The sequence below is a fragment of the Lontra canadensis genome, unplaced genomic scaffold (assembly GCF_010015895.1).
Source record: "Lontra canadensis isolate GAN:19392208 unplaced genomic scaffold, GSC_riverotter_1.0 scaffold5, whole genome shotgun sequence".
Taxonomy (NCBI): domain Eukaryota; kingdom Metazoa; phylum Chordata; class Mammalia; order Carnivora; family Mustelidae; genus Lontra; species Lontra canadensis.
In genome coordinates this window covers 31,924,677-31,942,937 of record NW_022630999.1, presented here as the reverse complement: position 1 = coordinate 31,942,937, position 18,261 = coordinate 31,924,677, and the positions used below count along the sequence as shown (strand labels likewise).

General features: G+C 45.2%; 1 protein-coding gene across 18 annotated transcripts in view; it reads right to left on the bottom strand.

Annotated features, from left to right (window-relative positions):
• Nucleotides 1-18,261, bottom strand: part of TENM2 (teneurin transmembrane protein 2) — a 1,216,596-nt gene that overhangs the window by 77,737 nt on the left and 1,120,598 nt on the right. For all 18 annotated transcript variants that reach the window (XM_032851741.1, XM_032851742.1, XM_032851743.1 and 15 more), the window contains 4 exons: nucleotides 9,022-9,232; nucleotides 4,771-4,890; nucleotides 1,139-1,400; nucleotides 95-362 (listed from right to left, as the gene is read on the bottom strand). In XM_032851741.1, the coding sequence (XP_032707632.1) occupies nucleotides 95-362; nucleotides 1,139-1,400; nucleotides 4,771-4,890; nucleotides 9,022-9,232 (861 nt within the window). The remainder of the gene's footprint in view (nucleotides 1-94; nucleotides 363-1,138; nucleotides 1,401-4,770; nucleotides 4,891-9,021; nucleotides 9,233-18,261) is intronic.

Sequence of the window (18,261 nt, the reverse complement as noted above, 5' to 3'; positions counted from 1 at the left end):
AGTGCCAGTAGAACTCCTGGTAGGAACCGGATATAGATCAAATTAATGCATGACTAAACCCAAGAGTCAATAAGGAGTTGAAACCAAAACATACCAACAGCATCAGAGAGTCCATATACCCTTTGGCCGTAGGCATCTGTCTTATCCCAGATGAAGGTGTAGGCCAGGTTGGGAGAGGCCTGGAATGACTTCTGGAAGAGGTGGCCCTCTACAGCTACCATCAGGTGAACCTTGATAAGGTTCAGGGGCACCGTGGACTGGGTCATGGTGATCTTCAACAGAGACTTATAGCCCGCGGTCCTGGAGCTCAGGTAGCGAAGCTTCACATTGGAACCAGGGAGCTCAATTTCTTCATGAAGAACCTGGGGAGGAGATACTGCAACCAATGAGTTCCGGGCAAGTGGGCCGCTTGCAAACCTGAGGTTGCCCGTCTGTTGCTCTGCTCACCAAAGCGTCATGTCTTATGTGGGGGGCAAGAACCACTTCCCACGACTGAGAGAGAGAAAAAAGCAAAAACAAAAACAAAAATATCCAAACTTTATCCTACACCATGGAGTGAAGGGGCTGAGGTTATGATTTTTGGATTAATAATTATTCCTGGTCACTGTTGTGTTTCTTTTAAAAAACCACACTGTTGGCAAAAGATGTAAATAAGAACAGCAGGCTTTATTGCTAGCTGCATGTAAGGAGGCCACAAGAGGCTGTAATTATATGAACCTGCAACTTCCAGTGACAATTGGTATAAAGCAACAGGGAGGCAATAATGTAATATGCCCTCTGTCCTAACACTGATGTAGATCATTAAAGTGCCTCTTATCATGTATCTCTGTGACTAACAGGAATAAAAAGCAATTTGCAGGTGGGTTCCACATATGTATATTGTTTTTATTTTATTAACAGCTCCGGTGACTGCCGAAGCCTTGAACGACTATCTGAAAACATCTGGAATATCGAGGAGAGATTCAGTTTTCTCTCCAGTGACCATGAATCCTATTGTGTTCCTATTTTTTTTTGTCCCTCCCCCTTAATATTAGTCTCTGGCCCACCTAGAGAGTGAGATGAGTTGAGAGGAAGCTGGCCAACTGGTCTGGGTGAGGGCAGTAAGGAAGAGTCCGACCCTGGTACCCGCCATTCCTACCTGGGTCTCCGGCACAATGGGATTCTGCCCCGGGGAAGCACTGAAGAAGGTGGACAGCGGGGAGGAGATGATGATAGGATCTGGTCGGACAAAGCCACTGAGGTCACAGCTGGGGATGGAGTTCTCCTCGGTCTTCATGACCAGTGTGTCCATGGCGTAAAAGCTATTCCACGGCAGCCACACGGTGCGCTCCTGGCTCATGAACGGGGCTCGCTCGAAGTGCAGGGTCAAGGAGGCACCCCCATTGGCGATCAGGTCAAACCTGGACAGGGGGGAAGTGGGCTCAACTGAGCGGGCCGCATTTACCTTCAGATGAGGCGGGGGCTCTGAACTCCCGCCCTGAGGGCAGTGGGAAGGATAAGAGCACGCAGGAGAGGAACGTGGGCTTTGGAGGCAGATGGCCCGAGTTAGAACACAATCTCTGCCACTTACTAGTTGTGCAGCTGTGGGCACCTTACCAACCCTCTCTGAGCTCATTTCTGCATCTGTGAATTGGGAAAAATTATACCAACTTCCCAGTAGGGCTGAGAGAATGACATGCGAGGAGTGTGGAGCACGGGTCAGCACACGAGGCACCCCCGAGCTAAATCCAGCCTGCCACCTGTTTTGGCAAACAGAACTTTTATTGGAGTACAGCCACACCGATTGGTTTACTTATCCTCTCCAGCTGATTTCGTGCTACAAAGGCAGAGCTGAGTAGTTGTAACAAAAACCATATGGCATGCAAAGCCTAAAATATTTACTATCTGGCCCTTTACAGAAAAGGTTCCTCCGCCCCTGATGTGAAGCGCTTAGCATTGTGCTGGGCTAACACAAGTGTTCAATAAATAGTGGAGTTAAAATGATCACTGCTAAGTCATGGGAGGGCCTCATGAAAGCTTTCTTCTCATCTACCTGGACTATTATGAAATATATATTTGGTTCACAGAGCCTTACCGTTTGAGAGACAACTGACCTATGACGTTAGTTTCAGGTGTAGTATAACATAATGATTTGATATGTTGCATATATTACAAAATGATGGCCACAAAAAGTCCAGTTAACATCTATCTATGCATAGTTACAAATTTTTTTGTGATGCAAACCTTTAAGATTTATTCTCTTAGCAACTTTCAATATGCATACAGTGTTATTAAACTATTGTCCCCATGCTGAATATTACATCTCCAGGATTTATTTATTTTCTAGCTGGGAGTTTATACCTTTTGAACCCTTCATCCGACTTGCCTCGTTTCTGATATTTTTGATAATTGTTCTTAAACCTTATTCCGGTTTGTTCCTCAAGAGCTGGACAAAGGTGTATTCCTAGTAAAGTAAAACAAATGTAGTTCTTTCCCAATTAACAGAAAAGGAGGAGGTTGATGGAGAGAAGTCTCTCAGTTTTAAGTTTTTTTCCTCCACCAGGATCTCAACTCTTCAAGGATGAAGGATGGTGGGGCTTTCTTGCTCACTTCAGAATTCCAAGCAATTAACGGACTTCCTGGATCATAATAAAAACAGTGAAAATATACAGGTCCGCTGGCTTCACCCATTTTGGGTAATACTTTTGGTGGGTTTTGTTTGTTCGTTTGTTTAATTTTAGTTGTTTACTTCTGTTTTTATTTGTTTACTTTTGGTGTTTTTAAAAAATTTATTTATTTATTTGACAGGGAGAGAGAGAGATCACAAGTAGGCAGAGAGGCAGGCAGAGAGGGGGTGGGGAAGCAGGCTCCCTGCCGAGCAGAGAGCCTGATGCAGGGCTCGATCCCAGGACCCCAAGATCACGACCTGAGCTGAAGGCAGAGGCTTAACCCACTGAGTCACCCAGGCGCCCCACTTTTGGTGTTTTTTAATAGACATAAAACGCATGGGTGAGGAGCACAGGAATACTAAGGTCAATATTCGAGCATAGGATATTTGTCTATTTATTTTTGGGCGTGCACACTGCTGGGGATGGTGCTGTACAGGACACAGGAGAGAGTCAAATGTCTTGATATGATAGAACCAAATCATCGATGGCTATGGCACACATTACTACACAACAGATTGTGTGATTCCTCAGAGCCTTCACAAATACATCCTGTTATTTCCAGGGCTTTGCAAGCTGAACAGGCTGAAGAATCACCAGTCCTGGAGGTTGAGATAGATGATATGGGAAGTGGGTTTGGGCTGTAATTAGTCAGGAAGCAGCTGAGAGGGATGGGGCAGCATAAGGTAGGGGCAGGCAGCAGGCCAAGGACTTAGAAATGTCCTCTGCATTGCCATCGGACTTTGCAGGGTAAGAACACTGGCTTCTAAGAATGAACAAGACCTGGGATAGTTCTGCACACTACACATCACAGTCAGTCCTAGTGCGCTGAAACAATTAGATTTGGCTGCAGAAGTGTATGAGTGAGGGACACCGGGGTGGTGTAGTTGGTTAAGCATCCAACTCTTGGTTTCAGCTCAGGTTGTGATCTCAGGGCCCTGGGATCAAGCCCCGTGTCGGGCTCCACGCTCAGTAGAGAGTCTGCTTGGGATTCTTTCTCCCTTCTTCCCCTTCCCCTCTCCCCATCCAACTCTCTCTTCCTCCCACTAAAATAAATAAATAAATCTTAAAAAAAAAAAAAAGAAATGCATGAGGGAGCTATCAAAAGATTTGTGAATATTGAGATTTTGGTGGAAATCATCAGATGTCTTCTTGGAGTTTCAGAGGTGGGAATATGAGGATAGGGGGCTTGTCAATTTGGAAACAACCTACAAGGCTACCTTAGGACATTAGAGAGTAAGCCCAGGCTCTTCAAGGCAAGAAAAGGCAAGGCTGTAGTTCTTACCCACATGCTACATCCATGATTTTCCAGACTCCTGTTTTATAGAAAAAAGTCTTACATCAGATTTACAGTAACTGTTTTCACTTTCATTTGGAATACAAGGCAATAGTTTGTGAGTTGTTTTTTTTTTTTTTTTTTTAATCTCAGGGTGGGTGGGTGATTTCCTCATCCCATAGATTTCTTTTCTTCTTCTTCTTCTTTAAATTTCAACTCCATGCCCAGTGGATTAAGGAAATAACATAGCTTTCATCTTGGTGGGGGCTGCACGGGTGCATGTTTCCAATCAGAAGATAATAGGAAAAGGTTGCCTTCTTCACGCAGCAGGATGACCGCTAAATGTATTTAATTAGACTTCTCTGATTACATCCCACCCCCTCAAAACAGGCACGAAAACAACACAGCTCCTAAAGCCACAGATGAGAGCAGAAGGGGTTCACCACAGGACACTATGTCATGCGGATCCTTGTCACCCTGCACTGCCTTTGATTTAAAATAGGAGTGAGTTTCCAAACGCTGCTTTGCCTTTTTCTTTTTAGAATAGGCCCTCCCCCAGCTCCAGCTCCAACACATGCACAGACACAGAAAAACATTTATCTGACATGGAAGAAAGGAAAATGATGGTTATCGGCAGCCCTGGATAGCCTGTCCCTTCTATCTGTTTTTAATTTTGGATACCACTCCATAAAGCAACAAACGTATTTGGGGGGGATCCTCACTGGGGATCTGGCCTGATGGACATCCCAGTCCACAAGGGGAAGCCACGTGGTTCCAAGGCAGTAGCCCCATCTGCCTCTTTGCCTGACCCCTCAGCCCTGAGTCGGTAGGGCTCACGAAGATACTTACGTGCCATCTTGGCGGGTAATGGTGTAGCCGTATTTTGGGTATTTGACAAAAGACACGTTCACTCCAACCAGAGGAGTCCCATCTGTAGTTACCACTTGTCCTCGTATGAGAGAAACCAAGCTGAGAGAAAAACACAAGACTTGAGCCACACAGAAGAGAATAAGGAGACCAGGGGGCATGTCAAGTTCTCCTTCCATGTTGCTGCTGTCCCCACCCATCCTCCTTTGGTCACTAGGCTTTCAACATTTATTTCTGGATTCACATGATCATACCTCATGGGGAGGTCTTAATGCTTGCTTTCCTTGAGGAGCAGAACTGGTGACACGTTGGAATGAAAGTGAGCCTTCCCACTCACTTAGATGGGCAAAGGGGTCTCCTGTGCACAGTCCCTCACTCTTGGCCTTGCTCCATTTCCTGACATCATTTGGCTTTTGTTTGGCCCGAGCTTCAGGCTGCCCCTCATAACTCATGCTTGTGCCTTAGTCTGGCACAGAGAGTATTATACTCGGGTGAGAGCTTCCCCATCTGGCTACTCATTTCCTTTTTCGGCTTTGGAGAAAGGCAATGTTATTCTTTCCTCTAGGCTGGGATGTCAGAGGGAAGAGAGGGAAGCACACAGAGGTTTTTTTTTCTTTTCTTTTTTTTTTTAAATGAAGCTGGGACATCTACATACATTGTGTTTTGTTGCCCCGTAAGAGCAAAATTTCTCTCAATCCATGAGAGCCTGAGGAAAAGAGAATATGGGAGATATATTTTTCTGGATTCTATCTTGGATTCTGGATTCCACGTAACTCTCTTTCTCTTTGTATAAAATTCCTGCTATTTGATGGGGCAGGGGTTGAAATCCCACACAACTTTTCCACTGTCAGCAAAAGCTCTCCTCTCTCCAGATCATAGTAACTAGAACTTTCTTGAGGATGCCAGTATCCAACGAACAACTTCTGCAAAATCCCATAAAACAACAGAGATAGCACGAGAGTCTTCTCAAACACCACAGGGGGAGAAGGCACATGCCTCCTCTTACCTAAATTTTCTGATTTCACAGAAATGGGCTAATGAGAACTTCCATTTTTACATTTAGCCCCCAGCCCACCAAGCAGGTCTACAGGTGTTTTTGTGAGCCTTCAAGCCACTGGGCATTTGGCAGAGGCAGAGAGGTACTCAGGTTTCCAGGTTCCTGGACAGAGTCCCAATTTCTAGGCTAGGTAATCAAACTGACCTGTTCTTTGCCAGAATCTTGTCCAAGTCTGCTTGATTTTTGGAATGCACTTACTTCTGCCATCTCAGGTGACCCCAGAACTGGAGGGGTGCTTTCTCCAGGCACCCTCTTTTTATTAGCAATACCCCCAACTGTTCAACTCCAACCCTTTGATGATCTCGGGAGGGCTTAGACTGTTCCACTGACAGCTCTAATTGTCTGCTACTGTCAGCCTAACAAATGCATCCCATTTTTAGCTAGTTCCAACTATAATGCTAGAGTCTTTTGAAAGTGGAAAACTAAATTATGAAAATAATTCTTTTGTTCAATTCCATTTCCTTATCTTAGTGCAGACTAAGATTTCTTTCATGCCTTCCGAGACACTATTTTAAAATCGATGTGTGTTGATGACCACAAGGTACAAAGCATTTGTGATGAGAAAACAAAATTGGGAGTATGTCCCTCAGTGGGTTTTTTTTTTCTCCCCTCCTTTTTTTATATCACTGTTATTTCTTTTAAATCATTCCTATAGCATGAGATTTTGTACAGCGTCCCAGGATTAAAAGAGGCCTGGTTTCCTAGGCTTCCTACCCTCTATTTTCCTAATTCTTCATTGTTGCTGGCTTCATATCGTTTCTAGGAAGACAATTCACAGAAAAGACTCAGCTAAGACATGCTATCAGTTCATTTCTATTTATGATTATTGATGTGTAACAATTATCACATTATCTAGATAGTGAGATCTGCTCTATAAATTATAGTGGTGGAGTCAAGGCATTTTAGTGATTTTTGTATGCCATTATCTCGGGGAAATGCCTTCTTAGAAGTCTTGAATTAACTTCTTTTTTACTCCTCGCTTTCTCCTTCATTTTTCTGTCAGAGGATAATGCACTAAAATTCTCATGCTTGGTGAACTTCAACCTGTCTTGGAGTAACATTTTGTATTTCTGAATTATGTATCTATATCAGTGTGTTGGAATGTGGGCTCACGTGGGTGGTGGTATCTACTGCGACTTTCAAAGCTCCAGAGACGCTTTCTCTAAAGCAAGTCTCTTCCTCCCAGATCTCTGGGTCTGGTCTAGTCCACCAGATATTCTGGAGTCCCTGTCTCCTCTCCTGAATCTTGGCTGTAGCTCAAGTTGCCTTCTGGAAATGGCAACCTGGATAAGGAGGAGAAGACTGAATTTTAAGGGACAAAAAGGAGAGTATCAGGAAATGACTGGATTTAGGGTGGGAAAAATGAAATGTTAACAGGAAGCTGAACAGAGCAGGGACCTTTGAGTTGCATTTACTGTACGAGCAAATTGCATGCAAACCCTACTGGAATGCTTCCAGCCTGGTGCTAGGGCCACTCGTGACTCATTGGCAACAGGAATTATGTTCATAATTAAAGGGAAACATACCTGTAGAATCCCTGTCCCATAACTAGGATTCTAGCAAGCAAATGCTTCTGTGATCAAAGATTTGTGGTTTCTTTTATTTTTGAGGGGTTCTTGTATTAAATAATACAACTGTACAAGTATATTCTGTAATATTCTAATTTTACCAATCAAGAAAATGAAGTTTATGAGGTTAAATAACTTGCCTAAGGTGGCACAGGCTAGGGGGTGTCAGGGCTGAAATAGAAGACTGCAGAGATTATATTTTCTTTTCTGTTTTACTTTTAGGAAAGCAAGAACAGGTGAGAGGCTCAAGTTGCTGGCCCAAAGTGACCATGTTAAGAGCTCTCATATACAAACCGCTGTCAGGAACTGGGGCTCCACAACTTCCCAGAGAGTTCCTAGGGGCTGTGGAATTAATCAGCTGTACCATTACCTGCCACCTCCCTATCCCACCTTCACCAGACTGTCCCAAGGGGGAGGAGCAGAGTCTAAGTCATGACCTGATGCTGTTTCCTCCCCAAGGTCTACTGGGAGGGGCACCAAGAGAATCATTTAAAAAGCTAGGGGGTCCTGTGGGGGGTGAAGTCTGGTATTTCCATTACTGGCTGGAAGCTGGCTTGAGCAGCATACTTCCTGAGTTGCTTCTGGGCCTCCCCAGAACTGAGTGAGGATAAGAGATATGAGAGAAGGATGGCACGAGGAGGATGGTAAGAGGGCTGAGGAAGCCAGGAGCACCCTGTTCAACTTCAAGTTTCCTAGAGGTTTCGTGAAAGAGGACCCAGCCAGTAAGTCTTCTTTCCCCGTGGGAAGGAGCACCGAAATGAGACAGATAACCCCAAGAAGACCACACATCTGCAGACACTGTTGATGTCTGGAGCCAGACCCACCAAGAGAGAGATCTGTGATATGCAGGCAGGCCATAAGAAGATCCTTGCCTCTCTGTCCTTCCTCTCACCCTCAGAATCATGAACAGTGCCTAGGAGCGGACGGGACGCCTCAAAGCCAACTCTTCCCTCATTCTCCTCTCCAGGGGTACAGTTCTAACTTGGAAGGGAGGGGCCAAGCTGACTGTAAAAGAAACCCAGAATTTTCCCCAGAACTGCTTCAAATTAGCTACTGAGAGCAAAAGTAAATTCAAGAGAAACCCCATCATTTTGGAAAGAAAGGTAAAATGCCCCAGCATGACATCTTGCCCAAAGCAGGTCAATAGCAGGTATAATTGATAGGGTTGCTGGGAGGATGGGAAACAGTCCACATAAAGTCTCTGGCTTATGAGAGGCACTCAATAAATTCTAATTAATGCTATTCAGCTAATAACTACTTTCAAAAATACTCTATTGAATGAAGTATTTCAGTGGTGATCAGACAAAAGGTACTATCAGAGGTAGTTTATAAAGAGAGATAAAATAATGGCAATGATATAATAAAATAACAGATCAGAAAAATGATCTCAAAACCAGACCATCCACAGATGTCTCCAGCAGCTTCTGGGGTGAAGGTGGCCAACTTCCACAGACAGGAAAGGGCCCTCTGTGACCAGAGAGAGGAGTTGCCCTCATGGGGTAGTTTCTAGGCCAATGGGGCCCACAGAAAAACCAGGAGCACTTTCTCCTGCTCTGCCAGGAAGGAGCCCAGCCACCTTGGCAGCCTGTATGGACGGAGGGTGCCCACCTGCTGTTGAAGGGGTTGTCTCCAGGGATGATGTGGGTGCTGTCTTTGCCCGCCAAGAGCTTGATGCGGTCGTAGAAGGACTTCACGGCAGGCGAGTCTGTCTGGCTCTGCTGAATGATGTCCAGGGGGTCCCGGGACCCTCGACAGAGTAGGCTGTTCTGACAGGCGGACTGCAGGCAGCAGTCAGGGTCCAGGCAATCCACCAGGCCATCTGGAAGAACAGAGGCAAGGCCACGGTCAGGGCATTTCATGGTAAAATGCTGCGGAGAGATGCTCGCACCTTTGTCAGGAAGAGCGTCAGCCCTTCCCAAGGGCTTGAAATGGCAGAAGTCACACAATGGGCCTAGTTTAATTCCAGCACATATGCAGAGCAAAGTGAAGACCGAGGGGTGGATGAATGATTATCCCCAGACGGTAGATGAGTGTGTGTCTCTCTGTATTAGACTTTTCTAGGATTTCTACTTTTTCGGTCATGGGCAGCTATTATTTGAGTAGTTGGAAACAAAAACAAGCATTTTGCTTTTGAACAGCACAGCACAAAAAATTATCCATAGCTGGTTCTTGGGGGCCTTTGCTAATGCGCGTACCAATCATCGAAAGTCTTGCTTGAATGGTGAAAATGTTCTATGCCTGCTCCGTCTCAGAGAGGGAGTGTAGTGCTGACCAGTTTGACAGCTGGGTGTGGGGAGTTCTACATTTTCTGGGAAATGCAGAGAAACGGCTTTAGTTGGAGCACCCGGAAATTAAGCTATCGGTTCACCTAATCGCTTCTGGTGCTACCTTGCTGCACACCTGTAGCACTTTGAACATCCTGATTTACTTGCCCAGATCCCTGCCCCTCCATCCCTTTCTGGTCATTCATCTACAATTCCTATCTTTCATCTATAACACAACAAATATTTGAGTGCCATCCCTGTCCTGGAAATGAAACATGGGACAAAGGATGAAGAATGATGGTGTTCTGAAGGAGCTGACTGTACAGTGGCGGGGGAAACAGATATGATTCATCCTCTAAGACCCAGACTAGGTATGGCCAACCCTTCTAGGAAGCCTTCCTGGTGATGTCTCTGGCTAGGTTAGGGTATCGCTGCTCTGTGTATCCCTGAATTTGAGCTTGTCAGAGAATGGTTCCACAACAAAATCCCATGGGAAGAATCAAGGGTCTACCCCAGAGCTTCCCAGAGAGAGTCTCCAGAAGCAGGTCCTGGCACCTGCCTTTTATACAGGCTTCTCAGTTGATTTTAATGCACAGTAAGTTACAGAAACCCTTGAGAATGCCAACTTCCTTGTGCTAGGGTTATCTCTGTGTGCTTGCCTTCCTGTCTGGAAAATGAGCTCTTTGAAGAGAAAAACAGTGTCTTATTCATTTCTATATTCACATCTTACTCAGTGCCAACCACAGAACTGGGTACTCAACAAACGTTTGTTGAATGAATAAATGAATGTTTCCCCTTCTTCGTCTGTGTGTTAAGGCTGAGCATGGGAATGTTTCGGGCAGTCTTTGCTCCTTGGAATTCCCTATTAGAATGGATTCGTTGGCCAACACTTACTCACTCTGCTGGGCACTGACTGAACACGCAGTAGAGAGAAAGTCTTAGAGAATAATTTGCTTGCCTCTCCCAGATTTGATAGCAAGGTACTTTGGGGCCATAATTAACATCGTAGGAACATGTACTCAAACCCTGGGCTGTGGCTTGACAAACATGTGTCCTGGAGTACTGAATCAGAGGCCTGACTGCATGTTTTAAATTTACTACAATGAAATTTTTTGGCATTACTCTTTTCATTTGGTTCTGCTAATGAAATGGAAATATGTAATTTCACCAAAGTTCCACTGTAATTTAGCAATTAATGTACAATTATTTTAATGCATTACTTTCTTTTTAGCAAACAAACAAATTAAGAGGTTGTGTGTTTTGCTTGGCTTTAAATTACTAAAACTAGCCTCTCATTTTCCACATGGGCAAATGTTGCTTCTGTGCCTCGTAATGCATTAAGATTTACAGAATTTCCTAGTAACGCAGACACAGGAGGGTGAGCAGGCACACACACTTTAAATTTAGAGACTTTCCAAGTCAGGGCTCTGAACACCTCTGCCTGATGGGCTGGGTGAATCGGGTTCTCCCCAGAGGCCCACAAATCTCAGACCCAAGAAACAAGGCCAGAGAATTGTATGTCGGCAGTGGGATGATGCTGGGGCACGGTCTCAGATCTGTGTTCAGATTGTAGAGTGGATCCCAGAGCCCTTCGCAGAATAAGAAAAAGACAAGAAAAAACCTCCACATAGCATGCTGCCTTTAACATCTCCTTCCGAGGACCGCCTTCACCAGACAGATGGGATCCAAGGTAGAAGGCCTGCTTTGGATTTAAAATCATCCCGCTGTGCTCTGTTGGCGGTGCTCCTTTCAGCAGATGCAGAAACTTCTCAGGTGAGAAGAGACACATTGCTGTTAGCACTACAGATTTCTCTAAGGCCGCTGACCTCTTCCCATTAGAAGTTCCATCTGTCTCTGGTGGGCTTTCCCTCCTGAAGCTGGTCCCCTACCCCTCACCCGATTTACAATCCCCTCCATATAACCAGCTTGAGAACCTCTTTGGGCTCAAATAGAAACTTGGGACCGTTTTCCTCTTAAACACTCAACACTTTCCTCCCCGACCCCTGCTCGTCTGCTACTCTTTCTGGACTTGTGACTTCTTCGAAAGTGTGGACCTCCAGTTTCTCCACTGTTCTGTCGATTCTAGGATTTTTACTTAAAGGCCCATCTGGCAGGAAATGTCCTATAAACACATCAGCAATAGCAGATGGCAAATGCTAAAAAATGGGGGGAAAAAAAAGGATAGAAATGATTTCCTCCCACATATTTACATTTACCTGCTCCGGAGATGGCGCATTTGGGGTTCTACCGGTTATTAAGCGTGAGCATACGTTATGCCTGTAATGACCTCATCATGTTGCGTGATTATGGGCTGCTGGTGCTGAACTCTTTCCGATGACACCGTGAACTTTAAATTGGCACTCCAATCTCCCAGTGGCCTGTCAGTCACGAAAGCCGCATCTTTATGCCAGCAAGCCCCTCGCATGGAGTCTGACATGGCAATCTTCAGTAAATTACCCTGTCACTGACAATCTTGCAGTTATCTCGCAAACAATCAAGCAGGCAATCAAACTGTTCTGAATTGCCAGTTCAGGACCTGAGAGGCTGTCGGCGTCTCTATTCACCAGGGGTGGGAGAGCAGCAGAGTCCTCGCGCGACACTGGACGGTTTCTTCCTTTATTTACCCACCTCCTTGTTTGCCTGGTGGGCTTTTTCCCAGGGAGGGTAGGAGGGAGCTGTGAAGAGTCCTCCAGCAGGACCCGATCCTGACTCAGCATTTGGGGAAATTGACCCAGGTCTTCCCGGCCGGGCCCCACGGCGGTGAGGCGCCTTTGGTTCATATGCCCTCACGTGGTTCAATCCGTGAGATGCAGCTGTGGAGAATTATCTAGATGCTGTCAGAAAGCAGGCTAAACCACAGCCCTGGCTGCGTGCCACACGCATGTGTCATACGTTAATTGTAATGGCCATTTCAGAGAAATAGGGATGTGGCGAAACTTTCTGGGAACAATATGTGAGATACTCTTTTTATTGCTTTTGATAAAGGAAATCAGAGAGAATCTTCTGTGACAGGTCTAGCAACATGAGGCAGAAATCAGGGTAATGCTGAATTGAATCCTTTGAATTAGAATTCCTACGGTAAAATTTTAGGCAAAAAGCCTACACGGTGTCCGAGGCAAGAGCCCGGCCTCTGGAATTGGATAGATTTGGGTTTGAGGCTCATGTCCTCTGGTCCCTGGCTATGCAAACTTAGAAAGATAACCATCCTTGATGAACCTCAACTTCTTTGCTTTTAAAACTGAGTTAAAAGAGTGCATATGTCATAGGGTTCTGTGATGGAGAACAAATGAATCGAGATATGTGCTTATCTACCTAACGTCAGTTTAGCATAGTATGTGTTCAATGAACCCTAGATATTATATAATCAAAAACTCAGCTAAGTTTTCAGCTTTTTCAGTTTATAAAAATTGGACATGGATATTAGTGAAATTAATATCCCCTACTGGAGTCATTCCCTGCTGTGTGCTATGGGTAGGTTGAATCTCGGGCAAGAATGTAATGTTTCCACATAGTGTTAATTGGCAGGAATAATAAATGCTACGGATTGAACAAGACTTAGACATATTCTTGATTTCAGTCCTCATGGCAAACCCGCAGAGCAGACCATAACCTTTCAGCCTTGCAGTCTGGATCAGGGGTTTTGGGTTTGAATCTCAGATCAGGGGCTACCCATCTGCTGACCCTGGGCAATTTACTCCTCTGTATCTCAGTTTCCTCATGTACAAAACGTGAGGAAATGTTTTTTGATTGATGATGATGTTAGAAAGTGCTGTTTGGAGGACTAAAGCAGTTACTACACATACAGTGCTAGGAACAGTGCCTGGTCCAGTGAACACTCAGCTAACTATGTGTTATGCCTATTATCATACCATCACCCACTCTAAAGAGTTGGAAACTGAGGCTCTGAGAAGCTAAGTAAGTTATCCAAGTGGCTAAGAAGCAGCTCTGGATAAAAAGTAGGAAAAGGTAACCAGTGAGATCATTACCCTCTCCGTCTTCTTCATTATCAGAAAGAGGAGACATTTCTTTCCCAGAGGGAGTCTGAAGACAGGGCAGTGGACACCCACCAGCAGGGGAAGCATGGGTGGCCGTGCGATTTAATAACTCATGCAGGTCTGCCTATATCCGTAGCTGGGAAAGAATCAGGCTAGTTGAAACAAGTTTCTAGAAAGAAATCAACAGGAGAAACAAGATGCCTGGGAATTCATTCCCTGTGATGCAGGCTTCGGAGGACCACACTATTTACCTGTGAGATTCAAACCCCCATTCAGCTGTTTACCATTGGCACAGGCGGCACTTGCCTTCTGGGCTGGTTACAGGTTTGTGCCAGCTGTTTTCAGCCCCTGCCTAGTTCGCGTGGTCGGATTTTTAAAGGAGTTCCTGAATTGGCAAAAGATAGAACCTCAAAGCCTTCGCTGAACACATACCAGTGAAGCTCTGCTCAGTGGGGAGGAGGCCACGGGTCAGTGGAGAGGCTGCAGAGAGCCCCGGAGGAGGCTGGGTGTTTCAGACTTGGCTGCGACACGCATGTCTTTTCTGTTTAGGAAAGGCTGCCTGAGTCCACACATAACTCTTACAGAGAAGGGAGGTCTCTAGGAATGAGAGATTCATTTCATTTATTTTCCTCTTTGATCTTCGTAGACTGGGCAGCTTATGGAGAATCCGGATGGAAGCATTTTGTTCAGTTTTGGCGCCTTTTATTCCCTGTAGCTTGGTATGCAAGGGATTCCCTTTATAACCTGCCTGAACTCTCCAGCTTTCTTGGGTATTAAAGGCTTCAGGGAAACATCTAAATGTACTTTTCTTAGTTTCATTTTGTGACAGGGCGGCACATATCAACTGCAACTATTCACTTCAGGTGCCACGGATGGCTCTGCTGGGGTCTGCACGTAGGACCTGACTGGGAGCTGGGCGGCATCTCAGACTTTAAAAACGAGTTCCAATCTTTCCAGACTGTGGTCTGAGGAGAGGTATCACCAGTCACCAAATCTACCTTCCCTATTCATCTGGACAAGAGGCTGGTTAAAACTAGGAAGAGTACACATGGTTCCATTTACAGGATGTCCAAGAACAGGCAAAGTTAACCAGTTATGGTAAAAAGTTAGGAATTATAGTTCCCTTAATGGGGAGGTACTGGTGGGAAACTTTCTGGGTGCTGGGAATGTTCTAGATCTTCATCTTATTCACCTGGCTACAACACACATCAAGGTGTGTGTTTAAGATTATGCAATTCATGTACTTGCTAACAGACTGACTTTAGGCCAAGATACCAAGCTCTTTCTGTTCTGTCTTCCTTATTTGCAGAGTAGGGGTGATGCAGATACCTCACAGAAGCGATGAGAGGACTGAGATAATCCACACTAGGTAGAGGAACAGCTGTGAGCACCTGGTAACCTAGTACAGGCTTCTGAATCTTTTCTACTTCTTTTCTTCTTGGCATTATATAGGTTCGTTTAGCATACAGAGTGAGGTACTTGGCAAGTTCTCATTTCCCCAAGGAAAATAGAAGGAATCCAGGTGGTGGACCCAATAATCCTAGGGACCTTCTTGAGATCAGTTCATGATGGGGAAGTAGAAAATTAACAGAGTGGAGAAAAGCGGGGAGGCAACAAGTTGGGGCAAGAAGGAAGAAGCCTACTCCGTTTGCTCTTTGTGATGGAAACAAAGGAGTGGTGGGGGGTAGCTGGCATAGGCCCAAGGCACCTGAGTGGCCAGTCACATAAAGCGGTTCTCGAATAAAGAGAAATATGGCAACCCTCGGATTCTTTTTGCCTTGAGGTTGGTTGATTGATTGATTAATTGATTTCTTAAGGTGAGCTCCTTCAGGACCATGTCTAAAGTGTATGGGGTCCCTAGTAAATCATTTTTTCCAGGCCCCTGTCTATCTAAACAAATTGAGTTACCTGAATTGACATATCAGCACCATTTTCATTCTGATGTCACAAGATCTTGCAAAATACTCTTCCAGCCAACAGGAACAATCTACTTGCCAATACATCTACTGGAATTAAGGTTGGGCATTGGGCCCTGAGATACCTCATAAATGCAAATCCCCCAACCTCTCTCAAAATCTGATCACCCTTACATGCATGGCTATGGGGTTAAAGGATGGTAGAGGGTCAGAGAACACCCTGAAAGGGAGAAGTAGGGACCAGGGCTCAGGTGGGTCCTAGTCTGGGCTGGCGTGGTCCTCCCAGATAGTGTTGCTGACCTGGCCAGTACCTGCCACAGGGGGAGCACTTAGAAAATTTTAAGGAGAGGGGCGCACTCCAAAGCTCAAGGACTCACCCAGAGTAGCCCTGGATTCTTGGCTCAGTTATACGTATGGCAAAAGAATATGGGTGTCAGAGTCAGAATGGTTAAAACCTGTTCTATCATTCATTAGCTATGTAAACTTGGCAAGTGACTGGCTTCCTGGGACTCAGTTTTCTCAGCAATAGAATGGACTCAATAACATCTACTTCACAAAAGAGCATGGAGATCCTATAAGATGGTGCCTATGAAATGAGATAGTGAGGGTATGGCACTGAATACACAGTAGGAGCTCAACCAATGGAGGCTCATCTTCATATTTTCTGCTCTCCACCAGGGAAGGCACCACTCCATTTGCATTTTACCCAATGCCTGCTGACAAGTTGGAAGGGAGGGATAATTGAAAGTATTCTGGCTTGATGTAACTAAAAAGTGAAAGGAGCAGGCAAGGCTGACTTGATATAACCTGGCAATATGAGATTAGTTCTTCATTGCCTCTGTTAGGCTCCTGCATTGCCAACCTTTTAAAGCAATAGATTGGCTGACAGGGTGCTCATTTGGAAGGTTTCACCTGCCATTAATACCCTTGCTGCCTGATGGACCATCGGTATGCAGGCGTCCCCTCCCTCCAGACCACAGCAACTGCCATTCTTAAATATCGCAAGAAGTGAAATTGTATTTGCACTCCATCTGGAAGACCTGTTGGAAGCTTCCCTCTTGCTTCGTGCCAACTCTTTTTTGACAGTCTCTGAATTCCAAGGCCAGAGCTCCTTGCTCTGAAGCCCCTTTGGCTTTTCTTATGACTTAGCAATGGAAGATCAATCATGTCTGACCAGAGAGCTGACAGTGGAGCCCCCACTGAGAGCTGCTTTTTCTGGGTTTCCTACTCTTCAGGATGGATGTGGGAAAGAAAGCAAAGGCTGTTTAGGAAAACCCAGGGACTGTTACTGAAGACAGGGATGTAATCTAGGTGAGACCACTTCTTAATAAGACTTTGGCTTACTTTGAAGCTACTGGAGCATCTGGTCAACCCTTTACTATGGGGGTGGGGGTGAGGATTGGTAGGAATTTTATGACAATAAGCTTTCAGTGTGTATCCATTTTTTTTGAGTTTATTAAACTAAACAAATGGAAAAACCCAGAACAAATACTATCAATAAAAACCTTTAAAACCAATGCTTCTTAAAATATAACCAGCAACCATGTTATAAATAGGACCTTGTTAAAATATAGATTCCAATTCTCTGGTCTAACTGTGCTCTGCATGTCTTACAACTTTCTAGGTGATGCTGATGCTGATGCTGTTCTGAGCACTGTATTTCCAGAAGTCAGATGCTAAATAGCTGTTGGTCAAGGTCTGCTCCCTGATCTCCTGCCCTGGAACCACCTTAGTGATTTTGAAATGCTGATTCTTGCTGTCACCCAGGCCTACTGAATTTCTCAGTGTGAAAACTGAGAATGTGCATTTTTAAAAAGGATTTATTTACAGAGAGAGACATAGCACACATACATGAGTGCAGTTGCAGGGAAGGGGCAGAGGGAGAAGGAGAGAGAAAATCTCTAACAGATTCCCCACTGAGTATGGAGTTGCCGACATGGGGTTTAGTCCCAGGACCCTGATATCATGACCTGAGCCAAACTAATAAGAGTTGGATGCTTAACCGATTGAGCCACTCCAGTGCCCTGAGAGTGTGTATTTTAAAGAAGATTCCCAGGTGATTATTTTGCCTACTAAACCTCAAGGACCCCTGTTCTGAATTATTGAAAACATCCCTCAAATATCCATAGCGGTACATCTGACTCGGAGAGACTAAAGGAGCTTTCCCGAACTATGTCTCCTTGGGGATGTTAACATGGGTTCCCTGAAACATAGAAGTGGAGGTGGAACTGGAGGATCTGTGGTCAAAAACAACTTGAGAGATGTTGGTGAAACAGCTAAACTAGTTTCTTTACAGCAGGACTTCTCAGAGTCTTTAATGGGTGAATATGCATTATGAATCTTTCATGTTGCATGGAGCACACAGCATTTCCTGACCACAGACCTCTTTTGTTGCAGAACTTCTCCCCACAACAGTCTAGTGCAATACAAGTTGGGAAGCGCTTCATGAGAACAGGGCTCTAGGCTTGGGAGCGCTATCCTTGGAAGCACCAGCCACACCTTCATCTGCGTAATAGCCCCCATGCTTGATTGATCTCCTAACATGCACGCTGAGGGGTGATTAAATGCAACACAAACTACATCATCCCTACTAGCACATAAGCTCAGAGCCCCTGCCCTTGGCCTCCCAGTGCCTCCCAAAGCCAGTGGATTTCAGCATAGAGACCCTATGTG